General features: G+C 44.4%; 1 protein-coding gene across 3 annotated transcripts in view; it reads right to left on the bottom strand.

Moving 5' to 3' along the window:
- Positions 1 to 19,785, bottom strand: part of LOC110516289 (aminopeptidase N) — a 75,849-nt gene that overhangs the window by 40,596 nt on the left and 15,468 nt on the right. For all 3 annotated transcript variants that reach the window (XM_036981720.1, XM_036981721.1, XM_036981722.1), the window contains exons 2-8: positions 12,911 to 13,645; positions 10,580 to 10,722; positions 9,744 to 9,886; positions 3,580 to 3,706; positions 2,748 to 2,902; positions 983 to 1,096; positions 656 to 799 (exon numbers count right to left, since the gene is read on the bottom strand). In XM_036981720.1, the coding sequence (XP_036837615.1) occupies positions 656 to 799; positions 983 to 1,096; positions 2,748 to 2,902; positions 3,580 to 3,706; positions 9,744 to 9,886; positions 10,580 to 10,722; positions 12,911 to 13,521 (1,437 nt within the window). In that variant the 5' untranslated portion in view covers positions 13,522 to 13,645. The remainder of the gene's footprint in view (positions 1 to 655; positions 800 to 982; positions 1,097 to 2,747; positions 2,903 to 3,579; positions 3,707 to 9,743; positions 9,887 to 10,579; positions 10,723 to 12,910; positions 13,646 to 19,785) is intronic.

Raw genomic sequence — 19,785 nt, 5'->3', positions numbered from 1 at the left:
GTTGAGAACCATGGAGAACTTTGCTGTAGAAGATGGTCTAGAACATGGAGAACCATGGAGAACCTTGCTGTAGGAGATGGCCTAAAACATGGAGAACCTTGCTGTAGGAGATGGTCTAGAACATGGAGAACCATAGAGAACTTTGCTGTAGGAGATGGTCTAGAACATGGAGAACCATAGAGAACCTTGCTGTAGGAGATGGTCTAGAACATGGAGAACCATAAAGAACCTTGCTGTAGGAGATGGTCCAGAACATGGAGAACCATAGAGAACCTTGCTGTAGGAGATGGTCTACAACATGGAGAACAATAGAGAACATTGCTGTAGGAGATGGTCTAGAACATAGAACCTTGCTGTAGGAGATGGTCTAGAACATAGAGAACCTTGCTGTAGGAGATATTCTAGAACATAGAGAACCTCGCTGTAGGAGATGGTCTAGAACATAGAGAACCTTACTGTAGGAGATGTTCTCGAACATAGAGAACATTGCTGTATGAGATGGTCTAGAACATAGAGAACCTTGCTGTAGGAGATGGTCTAGAACATAGAGAACCTTGCTGTAGGAGATGGTCTACAACATAGAGAACCTTGCTGTAGGAGATGTTCTAGAACATAGAAAACCTTGCTGTAAGAGATTTTCTAGAACATAGAGAACCTTGCTGTAGGAGATGGTGTTGAACATCTCACTGATCTCGTCAGGCTGGTTGACTTCCTCCTCTTTCCGGGACAGAGGATGAGATGAGGCCAGGGCGTCCACAGCAAACACCTTGTGGACATCATTCAGGATGGTCTGCTCTTTCTAGGGAGAGAGAGGGAGAGTGATCAGTCTTACTGTACTCTATATGATCAGATTAATCCTCCTGTAAGAGTGATCAGTCTTACTGTACTCTATATGATCAGATCAATCCTCCTGTAAGGGTGCTCAGTCTTACTGTACTTTATATGATCAGATTAATCCTCCTGTGAGGGTGATCAGTCTTACGATGTTCCACGTGGGTTCAGCGTAGTCAGCTCCTAGATACTCCACGTAGCTGGCAAAGCCCTCGTTCAGCCACAGGTCATTCCACCATCTCAGAGTCACCAGGTTCCCAAACCACTGTGGACACAGGATCATGTCACACTTTGGGAACAATCACATCCAAAATGGCCGTCTGTTCCCTATTACCTTTCGCCAGCTCTGACCAATATTAATAATTAGGTGGGTACTTGTATTGGTCCTATTTAACGCATATACAAGTACGTATTAATACAAAGGTATGAATTGAAAACATGTTTTTCGTATTTCATTATAAATTCACCACCTGTTGTATTCGCTGCTTGTGACCAAAACATTTGATACCCCAACTCACCCTGAGACACCCTAGGAGAATGTGATCAAGGCCAAGGTCTGCCATAATCAACGGTGATCCTGGGGCAATTAGGATTAAGTGGCTTGTTTAAGGGCACATCAACAGATTTTTCACCTTTAAGGAACTAGAGACCTTTCGGTTACTGGCCCAACACTAACCGCTAGGCTACCTGCCGGTTACTAGCCCAACACTCTAACCACTAGGCTACCTGCCGGTTACTAGTCCAACGCTCTAACCCCTAGGCTACCTGCTGGTTACTAGCCCAACACTCTAACCACTAGGCTACCTGCCGGTTACTAGCCCAACACTCTAACCACTAGGCTACCTGCTGGTTACTAGTCCAACGCTCTAACCCCTAGGCTACCTGTCGGTTACTAGCCCAACACTCTAACCGCTAGGCTACCTGCCGGTTACTAGCCCAACACTCTAACCACTAGGCTACCTGCCGGTTACTAGCCCAACACTCTAACCGCTAGGCTACCTACCGGTTACTAGTCCAACGTTCTAACCACTAGGCTACCTGCTGTTTACTAGTCCAACACTCTAACCACTAGGCTACCTGCTGGTTACTAGCCCAACACTCTATCCGCTATGCTACCTGCCGGTTACTAGCCCAACACTCTAACCACTAGGCTACCTGCTGGTTACTAGCCCAGCGCTCTAACAACTAGGCTACCTGCCGGTTACTAGTCCAACGTTCTAACCACTAGGCTACCTGCTGGTTACTTGCCCAAAACTCTAACCAAAGATTTTTATATCTAAACCAAGATAGACCATAGCCCGTCGTTTCAAATGGGAACCAATTAGTCATAGTGGGCAGAACAAGCAAGGAGGTGGGCAGAGCCAAGCAGGAGCTAGCGAGATCCTATTGGCGTGTTCTAGCATGTATGCGCATATTTCCATTAGGGAACGCCTTCTCTGTGAAGTGCGTGTGCAATAACTCAATTTGCACTCCTTCTAAACAACACAACAAGTATGCTAAACTTAGTCCACTCTGTTAGTAACATAATCTAGTTTTGTGAACAAAAAATTGTATTGAGATTAAATGTTTCATTGATGAGAAAATTAGCAGAATGTCTGGCCAAAATCCATCTCGTTCCATCTTCTCCCGGCAACTGGTAACTGGGCTTCCTCTCATTACCTGGCGCTCATGTTGTGGACCTTAGTCATCCTCTCGAGCAATGTTTCTCCTTGCAGGATGTGATGTCATAGGTTGGACAGGAAGTACAGTAATGTCATAGGTTGGACAGGAAGTATAGTGATGTCATAGGTTGGACACTAGGTACATTAATGTCATAGGTTGGACAGGCAGTACAGTGATGTCATAGGTTGGACAGGAAGTACAGGGATGTCATAGGTTGGACAGGAAGTACAGTGATGTCATAGAGAACACACTACCATATGAGCCAGTTCGTGAGCCACCACAGTCAAGACTCTCTCTTTGTTTCCAACAGAGGAGATGGCTGGATCGTACAGGAGGGCTGTCTCTCTGTAGGTGATCAGACCCCAGTTCTCCATGGCTCCAGCATTGAAGTCAGGCAGAGCTATCTGGTCTACAGGGGAAAAACCAATAAAGGAGGCCTAAATGGTACCCTATTCCCTTTATAGTGCACTACTTTTGACCAGAGCCTTAGTGCACTTTATAGGGAATAGGGAGCCATTTGGAACATAGCCAACAATCTGTTGGGAGACTTAGTTTCACAGAGTATAATATAAATGTAGGCCTACATGTGTACACATGCACTCATGGAGCTGAGGTCGGAATACAACGCTGACTTAACTGACAGGTCTGAATGCCAAGCTAACTTACCTGACAGGTCTGAATGCTAAGCTAACTTACCTGACAGGTCTGCATGCAAAGCTAATTTACCTGACAGGTCTGAATGCTAAGCTAACTTACCTGACAGGTCTGAATACAACACTAACTTACCTGACAGGTCTGAATGCTAAGCTAACTTACCTGACAGGTCTGAATGCTAAGCTGACTTACCTGACAGGTCTGAATGCTAAGCTTACTTACCTGACAGGTCTGAATGCTAAGCTGATTTACCTGGCAGGTCTGAATGCTAAACTGACTTACCTGACAGGTCTGAATGCTAATCTGACTTACCTGACAGGTCTGAATGCTAAGCTAACTTACCTGACAGGTCTGAATGCTAAGCTAACTTACCTGACAGGTCTGAATGCTAAGCTAATTTACCTGACAGGTATGAATGCTAAGCTAACTTACCTGACTTGGACAGTGGGTAGCTGGCATTGTAGTATCGTTCAAAAAACTTGAGCATTGGTCCTGTAACATTGAGAGCATAGTTTCCGTGTCCCTCAGCTATAGCTTTCCTCCGAGCCCAGATACGGACCTGCAAACAATTAGTATCAACTATCAGTCATGACTACAGTCTAACCACAGCAGTATCAGTCATCACTACAGTCTAACCACAGCACTATCAGTCATCACTACAGTCTAACCACAGCAGCATCAGTCATCACTACAGTCTAACCACAGCAGTATCAGTCATGACTACAGTCTAACCACAGCACTATCAGTCATCACTACAGTCTAACCACAGCAGCATCAGTCATCACTACAGTCTAACCACAGCAGTATTAGTCATGACTACAGTCTAACCACAGCAGTATCAGTCATGACTACAGTCTAACCACAGCAGCATCAGTCATCACTACAGTCTAACCACAGCAGTATCAGTCATCACTACAGTCTAACCACAGCAGTATCAGTCATCACTACAGTCTAACCACAGCACTATCAGTCATGACTACAGTCTAACCACAGCAGTATCAGTCATCACTACAGTCTAACCACAGCAGTATCAGTCATCACTACAGTCTAACCACAGCAGTATCAGTCATCACTACAGTCTAACCACAGCCGTATCAGTCATCACTACAGTCTAACCACAGCAGTATCAGTCATCACTACAGTCTAACCACAGCAGCATCAGTCATGACTACAGTCTAACCACAGCAGCATCAGTCATGACTACAGTCTAACCACAGCACTATCAGTCATCACTACAGTCTAACCACAGCAGTATCAGTCATCACTACAGTCTAACCACAGCAGTATCAGTCATCACTACAGTCTAACCACAGCAGTATCAGTCATCACTACAGTCTAACCACAGCAGCATCAGTCATCACTACAGTCTAACCACAGCAGTATCAGTCATCACTACAGTCTAACCACAGCCGTATCAGTCATCACTACAGTCTAACCACAGCAGTATCAGTCATCACTACAGTCTAACCACAGCAGTATCAGTCATCACTACAGTCTAACCACAGCAGTATCAGTCATCACTACAGTCTAACCACAGCAGTATCAGTCATCACTACAGTCTAACCACAGCAGTATCAGTCATCACTACAGTCTAACCACAGCAGTATCAGTCATCACTACAGTCTAACCACAGCCGTATCAGTCATCACTACAGTCTAACCACAGCAGTATCAGTCATCACTACAGTCTAACCACAGCAGTGTCAGTCATCACTACAGTCTAACCACAGCACTATCAGTCATCACTACAGTCTAACCACAGCAGTATCAGTCATCACTACAGTCTAACCACAGCAGTATCAGTCATCACTACAGTCTAACCACAGCAGTATCAGTCATCACTACAGTCTAACCACAGCAGTATCAGTCATCACTACAGTCTAACCACAGCAGTATCAGTCATCACTACAGTCTAACCACAGCACTATCAGTCATGACTACAGTCTAACCACAGCAGTATCAGTCATCACTACAGTCTAACCACAGCAGTATCAGTCATCACTACAGTCTAACCACAGCAGTATCAGTCATCACTACAGTCTAACCACAGCAGTATCAGTCATGACTACAGTCTAACCACAGCAGTATCAGTCATCACTACAGTCTAACCACAGCAGTATCAGTCATCACTACAGTCTAACCACAGCAGTATCAGTCATCACTACAGTCTAACCACAGCACTATCAGTCATGACTACAGTCTAACCACAGCAGTATCAGTCATCACTACAGTCTAACCACAGCAGTATCAGTCATGACTACAGTCTAACCACAGCAGTATCAGTCATCACTACAGTCTAACCACAGCAGTATCAGTCATCACTACAGTCTAACCACAGCAGTATCAGTCATCACTACAGTCTAACCACAGCAGTATCAGTCATCACTACAGTCTAACCACAGCCGTATCAGTCATCACTACAGTCTAACCACAGCAGTATCAGTCATCACTACAGTCTAACCACAGCAGTATCAGTCATCACTACAGTCTAACCACAGCAGTATCAGTCATGACTACAGTCTAACCACAGCAGTATCAGTCATCACTACAGTCTAACCACAGCAGTATCAGTCATGACTACAGTCTAACCACAGCAGTATCAGTCATCACTACAGTCTAACCACAGCAGTATCAGTCATCACTACAGTCTAACCACAGCAGTATCAGTCATGACTACAGTCTAACCACAGCAGTATCAGTCATCACTACAGTCCAACCACAGCAGTATCAGTCATCACTACAGTCTAACCACAGCAGCATCAGTCATCACTACAGTCTAACCACAGCAGTATCAGTCATCACTACAGTCTAACCACAGCCGTATCAGTCATCACTACAGTCTAACCACAGCAGCATCAGTCATGACTACAGTCTAACCACAGCAGTATCAGTCATCACTACAGTCTAACCACAGCAGTATCAGTCATCACTACAGTCTAACCACAGCCGTATCAGTCATCACTACAGTCTAACCACAGCAGTATCAGTCATCACTACAGTCTAACCACAGCAGTATCAGTCATCACTACAGTCTAACCACAGCAGTATCAGTCATGACTACAGTCTAACCACAGCAGTATCAGTCATCACTACAGTCTAACCACAGCAGTATCAGTCATGACTACAGTCTAACCACAGCAGTATCAGTCATCACTACAGTCTAACCACAGCAGTATCAGTCATCACTACAGTCTAACCACAGCAGTATCAGTCATCACTACAGTCTAACCACAGTAGTATCAGTCATGACTACAGTCTAACCACAGCAGTATCAGTCATCACTACAGTCTAACCACAGCAGTATCAGTCATCACTACAGTCTAACCACAGCAGCATCAGTCATCACTACAGTCTAACCACAGCAGTATCAGTCATCACTACAGTCTAACCACAGCCGTATCAGTCATCACTACAGTCTAACCACAGCAGCATCAGTCATGACTACAGTCTAACCACAGCAGTATCAGTCATCACTACAGTCTAACCACAGCAGCATCAGTCATGACTACAGTCTAACCACAGCAGCATCAGTCATCACTACAGTCTAACCACAGCAACATCAGTCATCACTACAATCTAACCACAGCACTATCAGTCATGACTACAGTCTAACCACAGCAGTATCAGTCATCACTACAGTCTAACCACAGCAGCATCAGTCATGACTACAGTCTAACCACAGCAGTATCAGTCATCACTACAGTCTAACCACAGCAGAATCAGTCATCACTACAGTCTAACCACAGCAGCATCAGTCATCACTACAGTCTAACCACAGCAACATCAGTCATCACTACAGTCTAACCACAGCAGTATCAGTCATGACTACAGTCTAACCACAGCAGTATCAGTCATCACTACAGTCTAAACACAGCAGTATCAGTCATCACTACAGTCTAACCACAGCACTATCAGTCATCACTACAGTCTAACCACAGCAGCATCAGTCATGACTACAGTCTAACCACAGCAGCATCAGTCATCACTACAGTCTAACCACAGCCGTATCAGTCATGACTACAGTCTAACCACAGCAGCATCAGTCATCACTACAGTCTAACCACAGCAGTATCAGTCATGACTACAGTCTAACCACAGCAGTATCAGTCATCACTACAGTCTAACCACAGCACTATCAGTCATGACTACAGTCTAACCACAGCAGTATCAGTCATCACTACAGTCTAAACACAGCGGTATCAGTCATCACTACAATCTAACCACAGCAGTATCAGTCATCACTACAGTCTAACCACAGCACTATCAGTCATGACTACAGTCTAACCACAGCACTATCAGTCATCACTACAGTCTAACCACAGCAGTATCAGTCATCACTACAGTCTAACCACAGCACTATCAGTCATCACTACAGTCTAACCACAGCAGTATCAGTCATCACTACAGTCTAACCACAGCAGTATCAGTCATCACTACAGTCTAACCACAGCAGCATCAGTCATGACTACAGTCTAACCACAGCAGCATCAGTCATGACTACAGTCTAACCACAGCAGCATCAGTCATCACTACAGTCTAACCACAGCACTATCAGTCATGACTACAGTCTAACCACAGCAGCATCAGTCATGACTACAGTCTAACCACAGCAGCATCAGTCATGACTACAGTCTAACCACAGCAGCATCAGTCATCACTACAGTCTAACCACAGCAGTATCAGTCATGAATCTGAATGAGAGGAAACTGTAGCACCCTATTACCTACAGTTGAAGTCGGAAGTTTACATACACTTAGGTTGGAGTCATTAAAACTCGTTTTTCAACCACTCCACAAATGAATTGTTAACAAACTATAGTTTTGACAAGTCGGTTAGGACATCTACTTTGTGCATGACACAAGTCATTTTTACATCAATTGTTTACAGACAGATCATTTCACTTATAATTCACTGTATCACAATTCCCTTGGGTCAGAAGTTTATATACACTAAGTTGAATGTGCCTTTAAACAACTTGAAAATTCCAGGAAATTGACATAATTTGAGTCAATTGGAGGTGTACCTGTGAATGTATTTCAAGGCCTACCTTCAAACTCAGTGCCTCTTTGTTTGACATCATGGGAAAATCAAAAGAAATCAGCCAAGACCTCCGCAAGTCTGGTTCATCCTTGGGAGCAATTTCCAAACGCCTGAAGGAACCACGTTCATCTGTACAAACAATAGTACGCAAGTATAAACACCATGGGACCACGCAGCCGTCATACCGCTCAGGAAGGAGACGCGTTCTGTCTCCTAGAGATGAACGTACTTTGGTGCTAAAAGTGAAAATCAATCCCAGAACAACAGCAAAGGACCTTGTGAAGATTCTGGAGGAAACAGGTACAAAAGTATCTATATCCACAGTAAAACAAGTCCTATATCGACATAACCTGAAAGGCCACTCAGCAAGGAAGAAGCCACTGCACCAAAACCGCCATAAAAAAGCCAGACTACGGTTTGCAACTGCACATGGAGAAATGTCCTCTGGTCTGTTGAAACAAAAATAGAACTGCTTGGCCATAATGACCATCGTTATGTTTGGAGGAAAAAGGGGGAAGCTTGCAAGCCGAAGAACACCATCCCAACCGTGAAACACAGGGGTGTCATCATCATGTTGTGGGGTGCTTTGCTGCAGGAGGGACTGATGGCATCATGAGGCAGGAAAGGTATGTGGATATATTGAAGCAACATCTCAAGACATCAGTCAGGAAGTTAAAGCTTGGTCGCAAATGGGTCTTCCAAATGAACAATGACCCCAAGCATACTTCCAAAGTTGTGGCAAAATGGCTTAAGGACAACAAAGTCAAGGTATTGGAGTGGCCATCACAAAGCCCTGACCTCAATCCTTTTGAACATTTGTGGGCAGAACTGAAAAAGCGTGTGCGATCAAGGAGGCCTACAAACCTGACTCAGTTACACCAGCTCTGTCAGGAGGAATGGGCCAAAATTCACCAAACTTAATGTGGGAAGCTTGTGGAAGGCTACCCGAAACGTTTGACCCAAGCTAAACAACTATAAGGCAATGCTACCAAATACTAATTGAGTGTATGTAAACTTCTGACCCACTGGGAATGTGATGAAAGAATTAAAAGCTGAAATAAATCATTCTCTCTACTATTATTCTAACATGTCACATTCTTAAAATAAAGTGGTGATCCTAACTGACCTAAGACAGGGAATGTTTACTAGGATTAAATGTCAGGAATTGTGAAAAACTGAGTTTAAATGTATTTGGCTAAGGTGTATGTAAACTTCTGACTTCAACTGTATATAGTGCACTGATATGGACCAAATTCCTATGTGGTGTACTATATAGGGAATAACCAGAGTCCTCTGTGGTGTACTTTATAGGGAATAACCAGAGTGATATGTGGTGTACTATATAGGGAATAACCAGAGTCCTCTGTGGTGTACTATATAGGGAATAACCAGAGTGATATGTGGTGTACTATATAGGGAATAAGCGGAGTGATATGTTGTGTACTATATAGGGAATAACCAGAGTCCTCTGTGGTGTACTATATAGGGAATAACCAGAGTCCTCTGTGGTGTACTTTATAGGGAATAACCAGGGCACTCTGTGGTGGATTGAATTACCAAAACATTGTTGTTCTCTATCGATCCAGTGATATGATCAAAGTCACTGACGATAAATGCCAGGAGGTATGTTGACATTCTTTTAGTGGGCTCAAATCTGGTCATGGTGACTTCAGTGCCGTCTATGGTGCTGTTGACGGTCTCTAAAACATTGGAGAGAGAGAAGAGAAGGGAGGGAGAGGGAAGAGCAGAGACAGAGAAAGAGAGAGAGAGAGAGAGAGAGAGAGAGGGAGAGGGAGAGGGAGAGAGTTATGTTACCAGACATGAACCATTAACAGCATTCTGTAGTTGATTTTCTCATTACATGTTGTCAAGCGTACTCATTCCTTCTGAGATGTCTTCAACTCCACAGTCCATGTATAGTAGGGCTGTACATATCAATAACAAGGCTACAGCCATGTTCTCCACCCTTCTGCCAAAGCCTGCACTTGCAAGTCCAGGACTGAAAAGCTTTGAGATTGAAATAAGCATTGGCTGGAGGTATTTCCACCATTGGCTGGAGGTATTCCCACCATTGGCTGGAGGTATTTCCACCATTGGCTGGAGGTATTTCCACCATTGGCTGGAGGTATTTCCACCATTGGCTGGAGGTATTCCCACCATTGGCTGGAGGTATTTCCACCATTGGCTGGAGGTATTTCCACCATTGGCTGGAGGTATTTCCACCATTGGCTGGAGGTATTCCCACCATTGGGTGGAGGTATTCCCACCATTGGCTGGAGGTATTCCCACCATTGTTAAATCCATGACAGGAAGCGTATCAGTGAACACTTTTGGGAAAGGGTGGAGAACGGTGAGGTAGCCCAAAGAGGGTAGTGTGTAGGCTGTGAACTAACCAACGTCCCGGCCGTTGGACAGAGCTACAGTTCCTCGTTGGTGGATGAGCGTTATGTGGAAGACGGCCTTCATGGCAGGTTCATCAAAACAGGGGAAGGCTTTCCTGGCGAACGTAGCCTGCATCTGAGACGTGGCTACAACTCTGGAAACAGATCAGATTCAATATCATGTTACAGGATGAAAAGAACTGTTCAGGCTGTCTACTGAGAGGATTCATACAAACCAGGGGTCTACTGTATGTATCAAATCAAATGTATATAAATAGCCTGTCTTACATCAGCTGTCTACTGAGAGGATTCATACAAACCAGGGGTCTACTGTATGTATCAAATCAAATGTATTTAAATAGCCCGTCTTACATCAGCTGATATCTCAAAGTGCTGTACAGAAACCCAGCCTAAAACCCCAAACAGCAAGCAATGCAGGTGTAGAAGCACGGTGGCTAGGAAAAACTCCCTAGAAAGGTCAGAACCTAGGAAGAAACCTAGAGAGGAACCAGGCTATGAGGGGTGTGCCGTGCAGAGATTATAACAGAACATGGCCAAGATGTTCAAATGTTCATAAATGACCAGCAGGGTCAAATAATAAAAATCACAGTAGTTGTCGAGGGTGCAACAAGTCAGCACCTCAGCAGTAAATGTCAGTTGGCTTTTCATAGCCGATCATTAAGAGTATCTCTACCGCTAATGCTGTCTCTAGAGAGTTGAAAACAGCAGGTCTGGGACAGGTAGCACATTCGGGGAACAGGTCAGGATTCCATAGCCACAGGCAGAAGTATTGAAACTGGAGCAGCAGCACGGCCAGGTGAACTGGGGACAGCAAGGAGTCATCACCTGGTCATGCTGCTGCTCCAGTTTCAACTGTTCTGCCTGCGGCTATAGAACCCTGACCTGTTCACCGGACGTGCTACCTGTCCCAGACCTGCTGTTTGTAGTCTGGAGTCTGGGGGGATCAGACTAGTATCAGAGAGGTAGGGCTGAGAGGATTCATACCGTCCAGAGGTCTACTGTATCTAGTATCATCCAGGGGTCTACTGTATCTAGTATCATCGAGGGGTCTACTGTATCTAGTATCATCCAGGGTCTACTGAATCTAGTATCATCCAGGGGTCTACTGTATCTAGTATCATCCAGGGGTCTACTGTATCTAGTATCAGAGAGGAAGGACCAGGGGTCTACTGTATCTAGTATCAGAGAGGGGTCTACTGTATCTAGTATCATCCAGGGGTCTACTGTATCTAGTATCATCCAGGGGTCTACTGCATCTAGTATCAGAGAGGAAGGACCAGGGGTCTACTGTATCTAGTATCATCCAGGGGTCTACTATATCTAGTATCATCCAGGGGTCTACTGTATCTAGTATCATCCAGGGGTCTACTGTATCTAGTATCATCCAGAGGTCTACTGTATCTAGTATCAGAGAGGAAGGACCAGGGGTCTACTGTATCTAGTATCATCCAGGGGTCTACTGTATCTAGTATCATCCAGGGGTCTACTGTATCTAGTATCATCCAGAGGTCTACTGTATCTAGTATCAGAGAGGAAGGACCAGGGGTCTACTGTATCTAGTATCACCCAGGGGTCTACTGTATCTAGTATCAGAGAGGAAGGACCAGGGGTCTACTGTATCTAGTATCAGAGAGGAAGGACCAGGGGTCTACTGTATCTAGTATCAGAGAGGAAGGACCAGGGGTCTACTGTATCTAGTATCATCCAGAGGTCTACTGTATCTAGTACCATCCAGGGGTCTACTGTATCTAGTATCATCCAGGTGTCTACTGTATCTAGTATCATCCATGGGTCTACTGTATCTAGTATCATCCATGAGTCTACTGTATCTAGTATCATCCAGGGGTCTACTGTATCTAGTATCATCCATGGGTCTACTGTATCTAGTATCATCCAGGAGTCTACTGTATCTAGTATCATCCAAGGGTCTACTGTATCTAGTATCATCCATGGTTCTACTGTATCTAGTATCAGTTGGTACTTACTTTTTACCACCATCAGACTAGTATCAGAGAGGTAGGGCTGAGAGGATTCATACCGTCCAGAGGTCTACTGTATCTAGTATCATCCAGGGGTCTACTGTATCTAGTATCATCCATGGGTCTACTGTATCTAGTATTATCCAGGGGTCTACTGTATCTAGTATCATCCAGGGGTCTACTGTATCTAGTATCATCCAGGGGTCTACTGTATCTAGTATCATCCAGGGGTCTACTGTATCTAGTATCATCCAGGGGTCTACTGTATCTAGTATCATCCAGGGGTCTACTGTATCTAGTATCATCCAGGGGTCTACTGTATCTAGTATCAGTTGGTACTTACTTTTTACCACCATCTTCTGTATATTCACTCCTATAGAATCCTTTCAGGTCATCAGCCAGCTCTCCCTGGAAGTCTGTGGAAAGTCTATAGGACTTCCCAGCAGTTAGCTTCCCATTCAGCTGAATGACCAGGTACTCCGTCTTCACCTGCAGCCAGCTAGTCTTTACGGTGGGAGCAGTCGCTCCATCCAGGCCAGTCAGTCTAGCATGGTGGCCGTTGAGCAGAGTCAGGTTCAGCTTGTTACAGTGGATGACGATCAGATCTGTGTCCTTCTTACACTGGAACACCACAGCTGACTGTCCTGTGAAGATGTAGAGGCCAGTAGAGGCATTGACAACCAGTCGAGGCCAGAGGGTGATGTTGTAGGAGACAGGAGACAGGGAGTCAGGCAGTCTGTAGTGTTCCCAGGGGTCTTTAGGAGTGGAGAGGGTGGAGGAGGTGGTTGGAGAGGCAGTGGTCAACATGGCCACACCATCCACAGGTTTATTCTGGTTCTTGGTCTTTTCTTTATCGTAGACTGCTGCCAGGGCTATGATGATGACCACTGCTACAGTCCCCATCAGAAGACCTGCTAGCCCCATGTTCTTACTGATGTAGAAGCCTTTAGCCATGGATGATGCCTTGCTGGAGGTGGTAACAGGGAGATGGCAGAGCAACCTGTGGTCTCCGGGACTCGGCTACGCTCTGTCTTTTCACTCCTCAGTTAAAGGATCAACTATTAGCCTGTCTGTGGACCTGTGGTGTTAGTTTAGAGAGACAGAGAGAGAGAGAGACAGGGAGAGAGAGAGACAGGGAGAGAGAGAGAAAGAGAGGGAGCGAGGAAGAGATATATACATGATCAAATACAAATCTTAAAATTAACTATTAAAGACTACCAGAACCCACTGGATTCTCCTATTACATTGAATGAACTACAGGACAAAATACAAAGTCTCCATCTCAAAACGGCCTGTGGTGTTGATGGTATCCTAAATGAAATGATAAAACATACAGATCACAAATTCCACTTAAACTGTTTAACATCATCCTCAGCTCTGGCCTCTTCCCTAATATTTGGAAGTAAGGACTGATCACCCCAATCCACAAAAGTGGAGACAAACTTGACCCCATTAACTACTGTGGGATATGCGTCAACAGCAACCTTGGGAAAATCCTCTGCGTAATCATTAACAGCAGACTCATACATTTCCTCAGCGAAAAAGTGAAAACAATGTACTGAGCAAATGTAAAATTGGCTTTTTACCAAATTACCAAATGACAGACCACGTATTCACCCTGCACACCCTAAGTAACAAACAAATTAAAACAAAGGCAAAGACTTATCATGCTTTGTTGATTTCAATAAAGCTTTTGACTCAATTTGGAATAAGGTCCTGCCATACAATTTGATGGAAAGTGTTGTTGGGGGAAAAACATACAACATTATAAAATGAATGTACACAACAACAAGTGTTCGGTTAAAATTGGCAAAAAAACACATTTCTTTCCACAGGGCCGTGGGGTGAGACAGGGATGCAGCTTGAGCCCCACCCTCTTCAACAAATATATCAATGAATTGGCGCGGGCACTAGAACAGTCGGCAGCACCCGGCCTCACCCTACTAGAATCTCAAGTCAAATGTCTACTGTTTGCTGATGATCTGGTGCTTCAGTCACCAACCAAGGAGGGCCTACAGCAGCACCTAGATCTTCTGCACAGATTCTGTCAGACCTGGGCCCTGACAGTAAATCTCAGTAAGATAACAAATAATTGTGTTCCAAAAAAGGTCCAGTCGCCAGGAACACAAATACAAATTCCATCTAGACACCATTGCCCTAGAGCACACAAAAAAACAATATATACCCTGGCCTAAACAGCGCCACAGGTAACTTCCAAAAAGCTGTGAGCGATCTGAGACACAAAGCAAGAAGGGTCTTCAATGCCATTAAAAGGAACATTAAATGTGACATACCAATTAGGATCTGGCTAAAAATAATTGAATGAGTTAAATAACTGTCCTTTATGAGGTGTGGGGTCTGGGGTCCGCTCACCAACCAAGAATTCACTAAATGTGACAAACACCAAATTGAGAGACTGCATGCAGAATTCTACAAAAATATCCTGTATCATAAATGTACAACATAAAACATCAAATAATGCATGCTGAGCAGAATTAGGCCGATACCCGCTAATTATCAAAATCCAGAAAAAAGCTGTTAATTCTACAACCACCTAAAAGGAAACAATTCCCAAACCTTTCGTAACAAAGCCATCACCTACAGAGAGATGAACCTGGAGAAGAGTCCCCTAAGCAAGCTGGTTCTGCGGCTCAGTTCACAAACACAAACAGACCCCACAGAGCCCCAGGACAGCAACACAATTAGACCCAACCAAATCATGAGAAAACAAAAAGATTATTACTTGACACATTACAAAGAATTTACAAAACAAACAGAGCAAACAAGAATGCTATTTGGCCCTAAACAGAGTACACAGTGATAGAATACCTGACTATCTCAGATTACACTAACCTCTCTGATACTAGATACAGTAGACCCCTGGTCCTTCCTCTCTGATACTAGATACAGTAGACCCCTGGTCCTTCCTCTCTGATACTAGATACAGTAGACCCCTAACCCACAAACACTGGCATTTGAAATGTCTTTATTCTTTTGGAACTTTTGTGAGTATAATGTTCACTGATAATTTTGTATTGTTTATTTAACTTTTTGTTTATCTATTTCACTTGCTTTGGCAATGTTAACATATGATTCCCATGTTAATAAAGCCCCTTGAATTGAAATTGAATTGAGAGAGAGAACAGAGAGAGATCACACCAATCAATAAAAATGTAGACAAATTTGACCCAAATAATTAGAGGAATTTGCGTTAACAGCAACTTGGGGAAAATTCTCTGCAGTATCATAAATAGCAGACTACATAATTGTCTTAATGAACACAACGTCCTACGCAGACGCCAGATTGGATTTGTAAAATCCGATGGTACAACAGACCACATTTCCACCCTCCACACTAACTGAACCAGATTGGATTTGTAAAAACCGATGGTACAACAGACCACATTTCCACCCTCCACACTAACTGAACCAGATTGGATTTGTAAAAACATATGGTACAACAGACCACATTTCCACCCTCCACACTAACTGACAAACAAGCACACCAAAACAAAGGCACAATCTACACGTGTTCTGTAGACTTTGAATCCTTTGACTTTGAAGAATTTGAGTCAATTTGGCACAAGGCTCTTTTTATAAACTAACAGAGAGTGGTATTGGACGGAAAACATATGTTATTAAATCAATGTACACTAAAAACACATGTGTGGTTCAAATTGGCAACAAGCAAACAGACTTCTTCCCTCAGGGACGTGGAGTGAAACAGGGCTGCGCAATATGTCCAACACTATTTAAGATCGACATTTTGAGGCGGCAGGGTAGTTTAGTGATTATAGTGTTGGGCCAGTAACCAAAAGGTTGCTAGATCAAATCCCCGAGCTGACAAAGTAAAAATCTGTCGTTCTGCCCCTGAAAAAGGCAGTTAACTGTTCCTAGGCCGTCATTGAAAATAATCATTTGATCTTAAAACCTAGTTAAATAAAGGTTAAAAATAAAATAAAAATTGCGAAACAGAAGACTGTCACCTGGTATCACCCTACACAACCCTGAAATCAAGTGTCTGCTGTAGACAGACCTGGTGCTGCTGTCTCCCACTAAGGAGGAGGGTCTGTCAGACCTGGTGCTGCTGTCTCCCACTAAGGAGGAGGGTCTGTCAGACCTGGTGCTGCTGTCTCCCACTAAGGAGGAGGGTCTGTCAGACCTGGTGCTGCTGTCTCCCACTAAGGAGGAGGGTCTGTCAGACCTGGTGCTGCTGTCTCCCACTAAGGAGGAGGGTCTGTCAGACCTGGGCTCTGACCGTTAATCTAAGAAAAAAAAAAGGTCCAGAAATCAGGATTAGAAATATAAATTATATTTGGACACAGTTCTATTAGAACACACCAAAAACTACACGTATCTAGGACTAAATATCAGCAATACAGGTAGCTTTCACATGGCTGTGAACGAGCTGAGAGAAAGCAAGAAGAGCATAATCTGTCTGTGTCTGCATGGAGAGTATCCTCAATGAATGGGGAACAGCTGCATTTTCCTATTAAGGAAAACAAGAGCAAAGAGAGAGAATTCGGCAGACAGAGTGGGAGGGGAGTCACAGAGTGGGAGGGGCGTCACAGAGTGGGATTATCGTCACAGAGTGGGAGGATCGTCACAGAGTGGGAGGTTCTTCACAGAGTGGGAGGATCGTCACAGAGTGGGAGGATCGTCACAGAGTGGGAGGATCTTCACAGAGTGGGAGGGGCGTCACATAGTGGGAGGATCGTCACAGAGTGGGAGGATCGTCACAGAGTGGGAGGGGCGTCACAGAGTGGGAGGATCGTCACAGAGTGGGAGGATCGTCACAGAGTGGGAGGATCGTCACAGAGTGGGAGGATCTTCACAGAGTGGGAGGATCGTCACAGAGTGGGAGGATCTTCACAGAGTGGGAGGGGCGTCACAGAGTGGGAGGGTCATCACAGAGTGGGAGGGGCGTCACATAACGAATTTACCAAATGGGACAAACATCCAATCGAAATACTGCATGCAGAGTTTTGCAAGACTGAATTGCATGTGCAAAGAAAAACTCAACATTACTCATGTAGAGCAGAACTGGGCCCTCCTCATTCAAATAGAAAAAAGAGACATTAATTTGTAGAACCATCTAAAAACAAGTGACCCCAAAACATCCATCACACAGCTCTACAATGTCAAGAGATGAAACCAGAGAAGAGTCCCCTCAGCCAGCTGGCTCTGAGGCTCAGTTCACAAACCCAAACCAACCCCATAGAGCCTCAGGACAGAACTCAGCCAGCTGGTTCTGAGGCCCAGTTCACAAACCCAAACCAACCCCATAGAGCAAAATGAAAAATATATAATTTTGGAAAGACACCACAAAAAATCGAAGTAAACTTCAATGCTATTTGTCTCTAAACAGACGGTACATGGTGTCAGGCTATCTGACCACTGTGACTGATAGAAAACACTGACTAGGTACAGACTCAGTGAGCACAGTCTGACTATAGAGACCAGTCGTCACAGACAAACCTGGCTGCCCGGAGAGGACAGTCTGGCTATAGAGACCAGTCGTCACAGACAAACCTGGCTGCCCAGAGAGGACAGTCTGCCTATAGAGACCGGTCGTCACAGACAAACCTGGCTGCCCAGAGAGGACAGTCTGGCTATAGAGACCGGTCATCACAGGCAAACCTGGCTGCCCAGAGAGGACAGTCTGCCTATAGAGACCGGTCGTCACAGACAAACCTGGCTGCCCAGAGAGGACAGGCTGTGCTCACTCTGCTCCAGGGGAGAGGTTGAGACAGAGCTGCATTTCCTATTACACTATGACAAATACTCAGACCTAAGATAATATTTCTTTCCCAAATTCTTTCCCAGAATTTGAAACTAAAATCCAATATTTATTGGGTGAAAAACCAAAATGTGCAGTTTTGACAGCCAAATATATGTCCTCCTGCCACAACCTGAGGGACAGCCAGTGAAAAGTGCCAATGTCAATCATTTTTCCCATTTAGTTTTGTTTTGTCTTTCATACCATGTCATGTGTCTTCTCAGTCATGTTGACACTGATCTACTACCAGGTCATGTGTCTTCTCAGTCATGTTGTCACTGGTCCACTACCAGGTCATGTGTCTTCTCAGTCATGTTGACACTGGTCCACTACCAGGTCATGTGTCTTCTCAGTCGTGTTGACACTGGTCCACTACCAGGTCATGTGTCTTCTCAGTCATGTTGACACTGGTCTACTACCAGGTCATGTGTCTTCTCAGTCATGTTGACACTGGTCTACTACCAGGTCATGTGTCTTCTCAGTCATGTTGACACTGGTCTACTACCAGGTCATGTGTCTTCTCAGTCATGTTGACACTGGTCTACTACCATTGCTTTAATGTATTATTATTCTCATTACTATTCTTGTTGTTGTTGTTAATGGTAATCACATCTCCACTACTACTATTGTTATTGCTGTTGGTCCCACCATTGTTGTTTTATGTATACTTTGACAATGTAAGTCATTTAACTTGTCATGTCAATAAAGTCTACTGAATTTAATTGAAATTGAGAGAGAAAGCAGTCAGTATAGAGGAAAGGTCTTTTGTACATCTCAACTAGAAGAAAACAGTGTGCTAGAAATTGAGACAGAGACAGACAGAGAGAGAGAGAGAGAGAGAGAGTGGTGACAGAGAGAGAGAGACAGAGAGGAGAGAGAGAGAGAGAGAGAGAGAGAGAGAGAGAGAGAGACAGAGAGAGAGAGAGAGAGAGAGAGACAGAGAGAGAGAGAGACAGAGAGAGACAGAGGAGAGAGAAAGAGAGAGAGAGAGACAGAAAGACAGCCAGGCCTGAGTCTAATATCAGGTTACATGGTGCAGCCAGCCAGGCCTGAGTCTAATATCAGGTTACATGGTGCAGCCAGCCAGGCCTGAGTCTAATATCAGGTTACATGGTGCAGCCAGCCAGGCCTGAGTCTAATATCAGGTTACATGGTGCAGCCAGCCAGGCCTGAGTCTAATATCAGGTTACATGGTGCAGACAGCCAGTTCTGAGTCTAATATCAGCCTCTTATTGGTAGACAGAGTAATATCAGCCTCTTATTGGTAGACAGAGTAATATCAGCCTCTTATTGGTAGAGTAATATCAGCCTCTTATTGGTAGAGTAATATCAGCCTCTTATTGGTAGACAGAGTAATATCAGGCTCTTATTAGTAGACAGAGTAATATCAGGGTCTTATTGGTAGACCGAGTAATATCAGGCTCTTATTGGTAGACAGA

Source organism: Oncorhynchus mykiss, chromosome 6, assembly GCF_013265735.2.
Source record: "Oncorhynchus mykiss isolate Arlee chromosome 6, USDA_OmykA_1.1, whole genome shotgun sequence".
In the NCBI taxonomy this organism is placed as follows: Eukaryota; Metazoa; Chordata; class Actinopteri; order Salmoniformes; family Salmonidae; genus Oncorhynchus; species Oncorhynchus mykiss.
This window is presented reverse-complemented; position numbering and strand designations above follow the sequence as displayed.